General features: G+C 52.2%; 6 protein-coding genes across 6 annotated transcripts; 4 read left to right on the top strand and 2 right to left on the bottom strand.

Annotated features, from left to right (window-relative positions):
- Positions 1-1,903: 1,903 nt before the first annotated feature.
- Positions 1,904-2,530, top strand: N7462_002931 (sugar transporter; the record flags this gene model as incomplete). The annotated part of the gene is made up of 1 exon (XM_057074657.1): positions 1,904-2,530. The coding sequence occupies one exon, from the start codon at positions 1,904-1,906 to the stop codon at positions 2,528-2,530; it is 627 nt and encodes a 208-aa protein (XP_056934162.1).
- Positions 2,531-3,648: 1,118 nt separating this feature from the next.
- N7462_002930 (uncharacterized protein) lies at positions 3,649-5,283 on the top strand (the record flags this gene model as incomplete). The annotated part of the gene is made up of 6 exons (XM_057074656.1): positions 3,649-3,897; positions 3,955-4,216; positions 4,278-4,706; positions 4,745-4,896; positions 4,981-5,080; positions 5,153-5,283. 6 exons carry the CDS (start codon positions 3,649-3,651, stop codon positions 5,281-5,283), a joined length of 1,323 nt encoding a protein of 440 aa, XP_056934161.1.
- Positions 5,284-7,165: 1,882 nt separating this feature from the next.
- On the top strand, positions 7,166-9,523 carry N7462_002929 (LIM domain-containing protein; the record flags this gene model as incomplete). Its single annotated transcript, XM_057074655.1, has 2 exons — positions 7,166-7,528; positions 7,571-9,523. 2 exons carry the CDS (start codon positions 7,166-7,168, stop codon positions 9,521-9,523), a joined length of 2,316 nt encoding a protein of 771 aa, XP_056934160.1.
- Positions 9,524-10,079: 556 nt separating this feature from the next.
- On the bottom strand, positions 10,080-11,281 carry N7462_002928 (glycerophosphodiester phosphodiesterase; the record flags this gene model as incomplete). Its single annotated transcript, XM_057074654.1, has 4 exons — positions 10,080-10,676; positions 10,748-10,927; positions 10,993-11,180; positions 11,230-11,281. 4 exons carry the CDS (start codon positions 11,279-11,281, stop codon positions 10,080-10,082), a joined length of 1,017 nt encoding a protein of 338 aa, XP_056934159.1.
- Positions 11,282-11,782: 501 nt separating this feature from the next.
- Positions 11,783-12,966, top strand: N7462_002927 (zinc-dependent alcohol dehydrogenase family protein; the record flags this gene model as incomplete). Its single annotated transcript, XM_057074653.1, has 3 exons — positions 11,783-11,921; positions 11,983-12,429; positions 12,494-12,966. The coding sequence occupies 3 exons, from the start codon at positions 11,783-11,785 to the stop codon at positions 12,964-12,966; spliced, it is 1,059 nt and encodes a 352-aa protein (XP_056934158.1).
- A 135-nt stretch (positions 12,967-13,101) lies between these two features.
- Positions 13,102-13,922, bottom strand: N7462_002926 (cupin domain-containing protein; the record flags this gene model as incomplete). The annotated part of the gene is made up of 2 exons (XM_057074652.1): positions 13,102-13,818; positions 13,884-13,922. The coding sequence occupies 2 exons, from the start codon at positions 13,920-13,922 to the stop codon at positions 13,102-13,104; spliced, it is 756 nt and encodes a 251-aa protein (XP_056934157.1).
- Positions 13,923-14,088: the final 166 nt, after the last annotated feature.

The following is a 14,088-nucleotide window of genomic DNA, read 5'->3' as shown; positions in this document are numbered from 1 at the left end:
GCAGTCGAGCACTGCGAGGGCTCTGCGATGCTGCTCGATGCGGTCTTCGCAATGGTGATATTCTTCGAGGCCTTGTGACGCCGGTTGGGGCCGTCTTCATGTAATGATGTTACTATATGTATCAATTCGAGACAAGGCCGATACAACCATTTCTAGGGTGTCGGCGATATCTCCAACGAGGGAGACGATCGCGGGAAGTGCTTAGTTATCTACTTCGTGATTTCTAGAGTCCTTCCAATTATCAAGGCCGTTTGATCACCAGTTTATCGTTACAGGCTGACTTACCCGTGCACCAACTGAGTAAAATACTTCAGGGAGTAAGGGTCACGTATCACGCACACGTCGTACCGGACGCAAATGATCAGTTTCTCAACAAAGACAAATAAGAAACTATAACTGAAGCACAGCATATTCAAGGCAATACTAAAGTCTCAGGCAACGTCTGATGGTGAGGGTATTGCCTGCTTGGCGACCTGCGGAGTGGCAAGAAAATTGATATGAGACAGTGCCGCTTTGAGGAATATTTGCCTCAGACGGACGCGCATCGCATTCGTCTTTATGTCACTTTTGCAGGGCGACAATGCTATTCTTGAATCCTGATATTACCATTTGATCAATTCAATATTGTGGTGGGGTTTTCTCATTTCCAGCATTGAATCCGAATCCCATGGAATGTGCTTCCTGTGTGGATGCATACGACCCGTGCGACCATAGCAGCCTGGGAATGGAATGCGGTAATAAAAACACCGCCCGGAGGGATGTGAGATTTGAAGATACGTCATATCGAAAGATTGACTATTTATTCAAGATTACCATGCTTGAAAGATGGATAGCCCAATGTTCCACGAAGATACGTGCCGAAGGTGGTTCGCTCCTGCTGGGTCTGGAACCCCCGCTGACTACATCAGCTTCACTTCAATTGCGCTGCACGATGAACTGTCTTCTTCGTCTTCGAGGGCGCCGCCTCAATAGGGCAGCGCTTCTCGGAGTGATGATGCCGGCAATTGTGTTGTTTGGATATAATCAATCACTCCTGGGCGGAGTCTTGGCTTTACACAACTTTGAAAGACAATTTAGCGAAATTGATGTGACCGATGCGCCCTCGACAAAGACACGGTCAAAGGCAGCCCTTCGGGGTACGGTGGTGGCTCTGTACGCCGTAGGTGGGCTTTTGGGGTCTCTTCTCTGCATCAGTCTGGGTGATGTCTTTGGGCGGCGCCGAGTTATCATGGTGGCAGCTACAGTTCAGATGTTCGGAGCAATATTAATGGCCAGCGCTTTTTTTTTCCCCAATTGATCGTCTCTCGCCTCATCCTTGGCCTCGGAACCGGTGGGCTGTTGGCAACTGTGCCAGTTTGGCTATCGGAAATCTCCTGCACCAAAAAGCGAGGTGCTCACGTCGCGACTACGGGTCTCTTCACTGGTATAGGCGCTTCTCTAAGTCTTCTGGTAGACCTAGGAATGTCTTTCACCTCGGGAAGTGTGACATGGCGTCTTCCATTTAGCCTGCAAATTGTTCTATCCCTGTCGGTGATCGGCTTCATTTCATGCCTTCCAGAATCTCCTCGTTGGTTGCTTCGGCAGGGTCATACTGAGAAAGCCCGACAGATCTTAGCACGGCTACAAGATGTTGAAGACAACGATAATAGAGTCGAAGCGGAGATCCACGATGTACAGTCATCACTGAAGCTGGCGGGGGAAGGGTCCCTGGCGCAAATATTTCGTATGGGCCCTCAGCGAGTTTTTCATCGAGCTATGCTTGCTGCGGCGGTTTTGCTTTTTTTGCAACTCACTGGAGTCAATGTCATCACTTTTTTCAGTATGAAATCTTCTCTCTGCTTCGTGGTTTGGTACCTCTAACGCCTTGATTCTTCTAGCCAATATCATATTTGAGAATTATCTCATGTTGGGCTCGCTGGAGTCGAGGATTCTCGGCGTAGCTTATCAGCTCGTGAGCCTCGCCGGGGGGTTCTTTTGTATTTTCACCATCGAAGACTTTGGGCGTCGTGGATTGATGCTGGCAAGTGCGGCGGGCAACGCTATCTGTTTGGCACTTGTGGCCGGGTTGAGCTCTCAACCAGAGAACAAAATGGCAATGCATGGCGCAGTAGTCTTCATCTTTGTTTATCATTTGACGTTTATCGTTGGGTTTGGGGGCGTTCCTTTCCTCTATGTCAGTGAGATTGCCCCGTTACGGATGCGCACCACGATCAATGGAATTGCTGTCGGCATATTCTGGGTCTTCAGTGCTCTAATTGCCGAGATCACCCCTATTTCCTTCGATACCCTGCAGTGGCGGTTCTTTCTCGTCTTTGCCGGGCTGAACCTTGTCATCATGGGCGTCGTCTATTCTCTTTTCCCAGAGACCGCCGGCCGTAGCTTGGAAGAGATTGATCAAATCTTCATCTCGTCTCAGAATATTTGGGACTCTGTTCAAGTCGCCAAGCATCGAGACAGTCGGGGTGTCGGGGGCCAGAACTCGAGAGAGGGATGTGTTCGAGCGAACACAGGTGAGGATACTCATGATTGAAATCAATTCTTGCCAGAATTGCATGAGTTTTTCTGTACAGGTCGAACGAATTTGGGTTGAGAAACCATCAGGCAGCCTGGGACTGTTTCAGAAGGCCCATGATACCATTCGTTCAGTGTTGCGATAGGATAGGGCTTAATATCCACATCTAGATACAACCGACCAGGATTGGCAGAATATGGGACTTCGGAGTATTGAACGGGATAGAATTATACCTGAAACTGTCTGGGTGTATTCTTTCGCGGGAACACAAATTGTTAGGTATACGTAGGACTTGTTTCGAGCGGTCGGGTTGGTGCGGATTCTTTTTCATAGGCTCCTCTGCCTAGGATCACCCGCACATTTATATATCACTCCTCCCCCCTGAAACATCAGAAATGAACAATAAAAACTCTGTGCCATGTAGAAATGAGGTATCCAATTTTAAACTCAGTCATTTCATACACAGGTTGATACTTCATCGTTAAAACTAAACCGAATATGCGTACTACGTATATTTTGAATGTACATACGACCTACGTATATGGATGGTCGATGATGGGGTTTCTCGGGCCGAGTTTGCCCCTTCTCCAAGCGGTCGGGCAACCCGCCGTGCCGAACCCCGCAGTCCCCCAAACTCTTCCCCGCTCCAACTCCAAATTTTCAACGCCAGAATTATGACCGCGGCGAGGAAGATCAAATGCTGGTAACTACCGAAATCTCCTTCTATAATTGATCTTATCTGACAATATCCAGTGATCCCTGTCGAAGCTTGCATCATAAATGTGAGGCCTCTCTCGCTCTCGTACCCCGACACCGCTAACGTTTCTGGAAAGGTGACGGGATCCTTCCACAATGTGGTCGTTGTACACGAACCGGACGTGCATGTGTACGAGGCCAACGGGGGGCACGATTCAGATCGACCCAGGGACGAGGACCACGGACTCGATTTCCACGCAATCAGGTTTGGCTCAAGCCACCACCTCGAGGTTGGATCCGATCTGCCACTTCTTCATTCAGCAATGCCTGACCTGCATTCTTCTGTCTTTTCGTGTATGTAGTTGACTTTGTGCTCGAGTCTGGAAATGGTGAGCCGGATGACCTAGTCGATCTGTCTGTTGACTTCCGGTCTATCCACGATGCTCGGTCTGCCTCCGGTCATCCCGCGAGTCATCCGTCCAGCCCGAGCCCTGAACGTGCGGTGCTCCCTCCAACTGCGCCATATGAATACCCCAACGTTTCGGACAGAGGCCGATAAACCACAACATCCGATTCTCGCCCAAACTGGGAAAAGCCGGGGAATTTCCACCACGCAGCGCTCATGGCCCTTAAGAGACCCAGAGGAGGCTTATCTTCTGAAGAATTTTGTGGATCGGATTGCATCGTTTGTACGTGGGAACCTGCATTCGGTTGAAGAGAAGCTTCTGATCTGACCAATATTCCAGTTTGATTGCACGGATCGACTGCAACATTTCGCGGTACACATCCCCTATCGCGCCCGTTACTGCAACACCTTGTTCAACGCTGTCATGGCCCTTTCGGCGCGTCATCTAAGCAATACGAGCCAATTCGACCCCTACATATCGGATCAATACTATCAAGCTTGCCTGGAGACTCTGATTCCTGCATTGAATGACCACGGGGTCACCATGGATGACGATCTACTGGCGGCCACCGTTGTTCTCCGTTTACTGGAGGAATTTGATGGTGAGTGGTGGAGCCTCCCCCACTATGCTATTCTAGGAGTTTGAGTTGACGGCGATCGTAGTCCCACTGGCGGGATTTTCCTTCGGGACCAAAGCTTTCATTCAGGGTCCACCACCCTCTGCTTCCACCGCTCCAAGTTTACGACAGGCAGTCTACTGGAGTGGTCTGCGTCAGGAAATCTACAATTCGTTGAGTCTACAACAGGCCCCCGATATTGATCTCAGCTCCCTCCACTCACTCTTTACCGCACTGGGACCGAACGCTGGTGACTGCGTATGGGCAAACCAGGCCATTGCACACTGTGCCGATGTTTTATTATTCTCCTTTGGCACGGGCCCTCGTTCGGTGGCAGTGCATGCCGATTTGCAGAAGCAGAACCAACAATGGAATGATGCCCGCCCGCCGTCGTTTGATCCCTACTACGTGGGTGACGATGAGGTGGAGATTGGGACGACTTTTCCCGACATTCGGTTCAATTCGCCCTGGCATGGTAAGAACCTCGCTGGGGACTTCCAGTCCTGGAGTGAGTGGTTGACGATTTGTTCAACGAGAGACTAATCATCAAATGGATAGCAATTGGCAACCAGTATCACGAATTGGCGAAGATCTTGCTTTGCGTGCATGATCCCGGCATCCCCACGGTGGGACCCTTGAGGCGACGATTTGCGCAGGAAGCGGATGTAAGTCAGAAGAGGGCTTGTGCGAGCTGGGTCTGCTACTCCTATACCCTGATTTGATTTGAGATTAATGTTCTTCCAATTCAGGATGAAATCCGCCAGGGTGTTTGGACGGTCTGTGGCGTGGCACTCTCGAATGGAACTGTCCCACCTGCAATGGTTGTTGGGTGTATGGCGGTTCATCTATGTAAGAGATTGCGCTGTGATCTGATCATGGGTCGAGAGCAACAGAGTCCAGACTGACTGGTGGATTCTCCAGGTGGTGATCGGTTCACAGATCGACAGGAACAAGAGCAGTTGATTCAGGTTCTCATCCGGACGACTAAGTTGCATGGGTGGCCAACACATGCGCTCCAGCGTCAACTTTGGGAAACCTGGGGGATGGACTGAAGAAGATCGGCGGCGCTCCATGGTGGCCATAGTTTCCTTTCTCTCATGGGAAGGTTGTTCTGAAAGGGGTCTTGTTCCCGGTGGTATGGGTACCTGCCTGGGGAGTGGAAGGCGCATCGACACTCCATTCTGAACCAGACCTTCTGTTCCCACCCCCAAGAGTATGCTATTTTCGAAGAACTGATCGCATAACTGGCCCCCACCAGGACCACGAGGGTGATGAGCTGAGATGTTGGCCAGAGGCTAAGGGATCCTTTCGGCGACGCGAAGGCACCAATGCGATCATACCAGTCACATCCAAACGGAAGAATCAGCCGACACGCACCCTACCAGTGGACCAGAAGATCGATCTTATTTGCGATACTCTTTCGGGGTCTGCTCAATTCGGCCAAGGCTCTCTAGCGACAAGAGGGTGAAATCTTTCTGCCCTTCACGCCATTGGGGCCACGGAGGTGGGGGCAGAAGGCGGGATTTATACGCCTACCGAATATGCAGGAACGGTGCCAGCCTGGATGGTGGGTGTTTGTACATAGAGAGTCCCAGGAATCCGAAGCACAGATCACTCCACAATCAACAACCAGAGCGGATTCGGACTTCAGGAATAGAAAATCTATACAATTCAACTACGGACGGCGAAGACCGGCACTCCGAGAAAAGAGCGCTAGTCGCGTTGGATGCAAGGCACTGCCTGTCAGCATGATTGCCCGGGACGTCGCGTCTCGCTCCTTTTCTTCTATTCTTATTTGTCCCCCTTTTCTTTTGTTATTGTTTTCCTTCGCCCCCGGGAAAAAATTTGCAATTTCTGGCCCCCGTCCACTCTTGGGCCCTGTCGAAATGCTTCCGATATTCCCGATGATTGGTAGTTGGCACAACATCATCAGGCACCAAAGAATGCCAGTGGAACCGCAGTGAACCTCTAGAAGAAGAGATTGTGTGAGATCAGGTTGCCCTGTGCTCCGTCCTCCGTTACTTCGTACTTCAGCAGGACCCTGGACTCGACAGAACGCCGGGGCTCCACTTTGGGGCTCTCTTTCCCTCCCGTCTGCTGAATGGTGGACGGGCGAAGTGTACGGAGCACGGAGACTCCGTATGCAATGCGATCGTGATCGGCTGCTTCCCCCCTGGACACAGGACAAATGCAGCGGCAATAGCAACAGCAGGACGCTGTGAAGGATCTACATTTCGGAGCTGAATGAATATGTGTAGCTCGGCACGGAGGTGTTCGTTCTCATTGCTTCTGCTTACGCGCCTCGCATCTCGTCACAATCTCACTGTGCCGAACGAGAGCGAGTGAAGTGAACAAAGTGACTCGGGAACCCCTGAACCATCATTTACTTGGCCGGCTGGCCAATTCCATGCGTCGCATCCCGCCAAGTGGGGATCGTGCACAACCGCACTTACGAATCCTCTGTCCGCACTGGAGACGCCACGCACTAGCGGCGTCGCACCGGGTCCTGGCATGGCCCGCTTGGGTTCTAGCGCCCTGCTCTGCTATGCTAGCACTGCGAGATGCGCCCGCGATCGACCACTTTTCGAGCGACCCTGGGGTTCGAGCCATTTCAACTGGAGTTTCCTTTCTGGAACCTCTCGAAAGAGTCCCTATCAGGAACAACGGGCATCACACTCCACATCCCCTGGAACCTTTTCCCCAGGATCATCACGAGGGTGTTTGTATTCCGTCCACATCTCGCATCCATTATCATAGACCTCTTCGCTCTCTCTGTCCCCCCGAGCATATCGTGCAGGGAGAGAGATCCTCTAATCCACCCCCCGGGCCGTGGTCTCCCTCTCCCCGCGGCCGTTCAATGAAGCTCGGGCAGCTGGCCCGCTGAAGTTCAATGACCCCCAGTGGTTCCCGGACAATTAAACCATTTGACCCAACATGGCGACGAGTGATATGGGCTTCCTGCCCACCATCAAATGCTCTAATTGCGGACATAATGTTGAAATCTCCGTCATGGGCGACCATGTGTGCGCCCCAATCGACCATGGTAGGCTTTCCGTGAGACATCGTGAAGACATTCCGACGTCGTTGACTCTCGGTCTCTCTCGTGCAGCCCCTATCGCGACAATTCCTCCATCACCTCCCCCTTCGGCGGGGCTCGATGCTCCCGATCGGTTGACCACCGCAATGGCAATGAAGACCGGTCGGTCTGGTGCGCCGCCTCGCATCGACCCAACCATTGCAAGTATGTCTGGAAACATCACACATGCCGGAAGGGCGCCGAAGTTCGACCTGAGAACGGTGCGATAGCTGACCCTGTATTTAGATCGCGCTTTTCTCCAGCCAAATGTGCCTACGCCGGCGAATAGTATTGGATCGCATCTGCCGTCTCCTTTATCTGCTACGTCGGCCCCTCGATCACCTCTGCAACCGTCGCCTCGCAGCCAGATCACCCTGGATAATGAGTCCGTTATAGACTTAGATTCGGTCTTCTCGTTTCCTATGCCGGGGAACCGGCCGCCGGCTCGCGTCGGAACCCCTGGCCTGATGGTGGATGTCTCAACACGATCCGCAGCCCCAACTCCTTCTCCACGGTTGGGACTAGATTTAGTGCCGGAGAATGTTCAACTACCACCGAGCCCCCTTCCTCCGCCGCCAGAGGAGTCAATCGATATGGGACATCACCGATCTGACTCGATAGCCAGTCATAGTAGCTATCGCACATCTCTGGCAAGCACCCGCTATGGAAGCTCAACGGCGAGGTCATCAACGCACAGCTTTTCACGTGGCTTCCGAACCTTCATGGATGACACGCCCCCTCTACCTCCGGCGCCTCTCCGAACTCCCAACAAATCGACTTTCCCTCGAGACTCCCACCTGTCAGTGGCGTCCTTGTCCTACCCCAGCGAGCGTGGAGAGACGTACAGTGGATTTGATTTTGGAATCCCAACCGACCACTCCACCGTGTTACATGACCTTCCTGAAGAACGCTCGCCAGACGAACCAAGAAATACCGACAAATACGACTTTCCTCTACCCCCGCAGGATCATCTTCACCCGGCAGCTGCAGAAGCAAGCAGTGAAGTCTCACGGAGAACCTCTGATGCGACGATTGAGAGTGCTTTCTCCATCACCAATTTCGCGCGTGCTCTTGGACTGGAAGAACAGGTACAAAAGGCCGAAAGCTCCACCTCCGAGGACGAATCACACTCGTCACCTTCTGAGACTCAAAGCGGGAGCTCCATGTCTAGTCTCCCGTCGGATACTAGCTTAAACCGGCATAAAGCCTCAGACCCATTGAATTTAAGCCCTCTCGTTGAGGAACTTCCCCCCAGAACACGACAGACCATTCTCGAGTTGCCCGGCCGGATGCGGAGCCCGATGGATGAAGTGCCGACTATCCCCGCAGCATTCTTCAGTCCTGATTCCCCTACTGACCCTGCAATTGGGCGAGGTGGCTTGTCCTTAATTGCGGAGAGGCATGACGCAATTTCGACCTCGCAGCATACTCAGCAAGCCCCACGAATCCAGGGACCCCAAGAACAGCAGGAGTCCCAGGAGCCACAAGAAGTTCAAGAACCCTCCGAGCCTCTGCGACCTCTACAGCGTGCCGCAACAGCCCCAATACCTCGTCCGCCGACTCGCTCGGGAACTCGGTCAAAAGGAAACTGCAAGGGATGTGGGGAGATCATTACTGGAAAGTCGATCTCATCTTCTGATGGTCGCCTCACCGGTCGCTATCACAGGGGGTGCTTCGTCTGTTTTGAATGTTCCTCGCCATTTCCAACCGCCGATTTCTATGTCCTCAATAACCGCCCATACTGCGCTCAACATTATCACGAACGCAATGGATCCTTGTGTTCTACCTGTCACAATGGCATTGAAGGCCAATACCTGGAAACTGTCGATCGCAATGGCGGCCAGCCTGACCGTCGACGCTTCCACCCCGACTGTCTACAATGCCGCACGTGCCATGTTCTACTTCAGGGTGACTATTTTGAATGGAATGGTCAAGTCTACTGCGAACGTGACGCCCGTCGTGCCGCAAATGCGTACTACCGCCCACCGCCGGGTCCTCCCGTTCCCTCCGGTCACCTCGGGCCGCCTGGTCGCCGTCGCCCGACAATTGGATCATCTCCATTGTCTCAATCTCGTGCATATCCTCCACCTGACGGGTACTTCCCGCCTCCCTCCCCAGCTCCCAGCAGCGGAGGGCTGCGCCCTGGTCCACGATTCCCCTCGGGTGGCGCGCGACGTTTTCCCGAACGAAGAACCACCAAGCTTATGATGATCTAAAGAAACTGGTGCCTGCTAAAGTCTGAGTCACCTAGCAATTGTTTTTTTGCGCCTACCTTTTTGCCTTACTTGCCCAAACCTATTGCTCCTATCCTAAAGAGGCCGGATTATTTAATAGCCTCATTTGTCATTCGTTTCATAGACAGCGTTATACCCTTCTGCCTTTTTGCTCCCCCCTTCGCCCACCTTGGCTGTGGACGACCGGCGTTGATCGCTCTACTCCCTGAATCACGGGGAATCTTTTCATGTATTGATACTTCTTTCTGCACTTCGTTTTTCATACCTATACCTGGGATCAAACATTCGGGTTGGTGTTGGTCATTTCTCTTTCTGTTTTCTATTTTTTTTATGTTATTTGCTCACGGTAATGTCGATATGTGCACAGTGTACATTGTTCCATGGGCTCGGTACTTGGCTGGCGGTGTTTGGTATGGGCTGGGTTTGAATGAACACAATATTTACTGCAAAACACCCGAAATTAGACGACATTGTGATCCCATATTTCACAAGATGTCCCTCGCATTAGCTCCTGATATCATTGTCGAAAAAAAAGAATTCATCCAAGTTTACGCTCGTCAAATTGAACACGCTCGACAGCAGGCAGATATTTGAATCTTAAAAGCCACCCAAACACCAGGATAAAGGCGGTAACGATCCAGATTTGAGCTCGTTGGCCAAGGGAGAGTCGGTCTAATTCGGGGTCTTGTGCAGCGTCTGGCCCGTTCGCTTTGTCTTTCTTCCATTCCTCACAAACTTGGCGAAACAGAGCTGGGTCATCAGTGATGATCCCGTCTACATCATGGCGTATGCCCCATCTCATGAGATTGGGCGCATTCACCGTCCATAAATAGACTGGCCGCCTCGCAGCCTTGGCCTCTTCTAGGAACCCCCGACCCAGCGGACCCATCAAGACTTTTTGGTTGATATTGAACGAGATCCGAGGGACCTGGAGGAACTGCCGCGCATAACTTAAGTCCACGCAGATCAAAGTCATTGCATACCGCGGCAAAAACCGGGCACGTTGGGGTAAGTATCGAGCTGACCAGCAGCCAAGCACGATACGACGATGCCAGTCGGGGCCGATGGCAGGAATAGGAACTGATTCGACAACTTCGGCGATCTTTTGCATGATGGTCGCTGGGTCATTGTCAAGCTGTTGTCGAGAATCAGGAAATCTACCCCGAAACAGACTAGGAATGGTTCTCAAAATTTAGAAAGGCTCACTTTTATATCGAGTAGCACCCAAATGTGCTCACGGCCTGGCTGTCGTAGGTACTCGAGAACGTCTAGCAGTCGTGGCATCGGCTCGTATGGAGCTTGCAAGGTGCGAAGCTTTTTCAAGTAGTCCCAATCACAGTCAATGATTTTCTTCCTGACCCCGAAGCATCGCTTCAAGTTTGCATCCTATGACTGATGAGCATCATGCGAACAGACACCGGGCATTCGGATTTCGCGCTCCCGTTGCTTACATGCGATAGCACGACAACTCCATCCCTAGTCAGGTGCAAGTCGAGTTCCAACGCGTGAGTTCCTGCCTGGACGGCTCCTTCAATCGCACAGATTGTATTCTCTGGAAATTTCCCCTTGTATCCTCGATGGGCGATGGTGTGTGGCAGGCGCGGGGAGCCATGCGTCCCCGGTGTATGGAGAAAATGTGCTTGAGAGACATGAGTTACGGCCGCCGTTCGGCTCAGAATGATACCAACCTGGGATACTTGGGGAATTTCCCTCCTGGATTGTGGTCTGATCGGATGCCATGATCGCAGACTCGAGCAAGGTGAAGAGCAAGGGAAACGGTGGAAGCGGCCATGGCGGTATTTATGGACTCGGACTTTGGGCGGAGTTTAGGCGTCCCGCAGTCTGTAGCCTTCCGGGATACGGGCCAGTGAGAATCAGCGAAACTCGAGACTCGGTGTGCAGGTGGGTGCTGTGCACGTAGTTCCAGGTCTTCCGCCTTCTGGAACCATGTAGTTTACCGACCAACACCGAGCATGAGGCTGGAGAGGTTGGAATAGAGCTGGCACCTGCCCAGCCGATCTCGCCAGTTCAACCAAGTGTAAAGTTGGAGGTCGATGACTCAGCGATGCCTCCAAGTCTCAGAGTCCGAACCTCTCCAAATGCTCTCCAACTCGGCAACTGATCATGACGCCGATGCATTATTAATGATCAATAAGAGCACTAGAAGACAGAAAAGATATATGTCAAAGGTTGACAATCAATTCTCTTTCTCTCTTACTGTCGCCCAGCTTTTATCCCGCCATGTTGATTCAGCAATGGGTGACGCCTCTCGAGGGCTTGGACAGTCTTCGGCAGACCGAAGTTCCAATGGTAACCCCAGGACCCGGGGAAGTGTTGGTTAAGATTCATGCCGTGTCATTGAATTATCGCGACGTGGAAGGTCCGGAACAAGCTCCATATCCACATTATTAAAAGATTTACTAATCATCGGGTGATTGTAGTCACCAAGGGAGAGTACAAGCACCACAAGACCGCAGAGCAGAATGTGACGATTGTGCCGTGCTCAGATATGTGCGGTGTGATTATCCAGCTTGGATCTGACGTGTCCCAATGGTCCGTTGGCGACCGGGTGCTGTCGACTTTCTTGCCCGAGCATCAGACCGGCCAAGTGACAGAGACGGAGCTCGCTGGTAGTCTCGGCCTTCCCTTGAATGGAGTCCTCGCGACACATCGGGTCTTCCCTGCCTATGGTCTCGTTCGTGCTCCGATATACATGTCGGATGAGGAGGCGAGTACATTGCCCATTGCGGCAGTAACTGCGTGGATGTCGATCAACGGGATGCGACCACAAGGACAGAATGGCGGGCAGGGCGAGTATATTCTGCTGCAGGGAACGGGAGGTGTTGCCATTGCAGGGTTGCAAATCGCGAAGGCATCCGGTGCCAAAGGTAGAGACTTATTGTGTTTCACCAGTGACAAAACAGGACCATGGAGCTAACTTCCGGGCGATAGCCATTATAACTTCCTCGTCCGACGTCAAGCTCGACCAGGCGAAGCAGCTCGGGGCTGATCTCACCATCAATTATCGAACGACTCCGAATTGGGAAGCAAAGGTGATGGAATGGACGCAAAACCATGGAGCTGATATCATTCTGGAAACCGGAGGCGCCCAGACGCTGAGAAAGAGCTTTGATTCTGTTGCGTTTGGAGGACTCATCTCCTGCATCGGGTACGTCTCGGGCAAGATCGACCCGGTGGATGATCGGTTGAATGTTAATATCCTCGCCTTACGCCGGACGGTGACACTCAAAGGAGTCATCAATGGCCCCAAGGACCGTTTTGAAGAGATGGCCCGCTTCTATGAGACGCATCAGATCCACCCGGTGGTGCATCGCATCTTTCCGTTTGCCGAGGCCAGGGAGGCATTTCAGTTCCTAGAAAGTGGCAGTCACTTTGGAAAGGTAGTGATCAAGATCCAATCCTAGAGAACAGGAGCAGGGCGTGATGGGAGATTTGATTATATAGGAGCAAATATATCGATAGTAAATGACATGACTGTATCTGATGGCCAACGAGTGCCTATAATGCTCGCCCTCATCCGTATTCTCGCTGTATCAAGTTTACTGGTCATTTCGACTGGGCTCCAGGATCCCTTCTGCAATACCCAGGTCCTCCTTCAGCGCTGCTCCACCCACCGTAAGTGGTTTGCAGTCTTGGAGGACAAACACCATGCGCGCCCATTCGGTTGCACTAGGATTGCGCCAACCATGCATGGTTGCGCGTTGTACCGCAACGTCTCCGCGTTGCATCAGCACGGGATCTCCGTCCTCCAGCACCATTTCCACCTGACCTTCTAACACGATGCCGTAGTCCAGACTTTGGGTCCGGTGTACCACGCACCGGTTATCGGGGGCAAAGTCGACGATGCGGCATACGGTGCCTTTGGGATTGACCAAACCCAATTGACCCGAATTGACCACCGTCTGGTGGGTAGCCAGGTCCAAATCTTGGTTCAGATCCGCCGGGAACTGCGAGGTCGTGTAGATCACATCGAATGCCATATCATTCTCGTCGTAGGATTTCCACTCACCGGGGGTGGAAGAATGAAGGACGGCCTTGCCTTCTTCATTGTGGGTGGTGATGTGGCGCGTAAGTGGCCGGAGTGGGGAGATTTGACCAGGATTTGACATCGTTCCAGATTGATGATTCCAGAGATTCGTACCAGATGCAAGGGAGGACCGCAATGAAGTTGAGGCGGCGAGCACTCGGAACTCGAAATCTTGGAAGGAAAGTAGAATACTGAGTAGGTCGAGGACGGTGGAAGTGGTATTTGAACTCTGCTCACTTGAGCCTTTTAAGCTGTTGCAAGGACCCGTGAGACTCCGATCAGCGAGGGACATACGCCTTCTGCTGTCCCACTTTCAATGCAGACACCCAACATGCTGACCAGCGGTGAAGGGAGACAATCGAATGCTGACTGATTCTCGCCCGCCAAAAAATTGCGGTCGGATTTAAGTGATGAGCTCATTCTGAACCGAGGCGACATTGAATGTTCATCGTTAATCAGAGGGATGTTGTCCAGGATAGTGTCCTGATGTCCTGATGTC

The sequence above is a fragment of the Penicillium macrosclerotiorum genome (genome assembly GCF_028827735.1).
Source record: "Penicillium macrosclerotiorum strain IBT 26536 chromosome Unknown utg000003l_segment0_segment0, whole genome shotgun sequence".
NCBI lineage: Eukaryota > Fungi > Ascomycota > Eurotiomycetes > Eurotiales > Aspergillaceae > Penicillium > Penicillium macrosclerotiorum.
The sequence above is the reverse complement of the archived record's forward strand: the minus strand, read 5'-3'. Positions and strand labels throughout refer to the sequence as shown.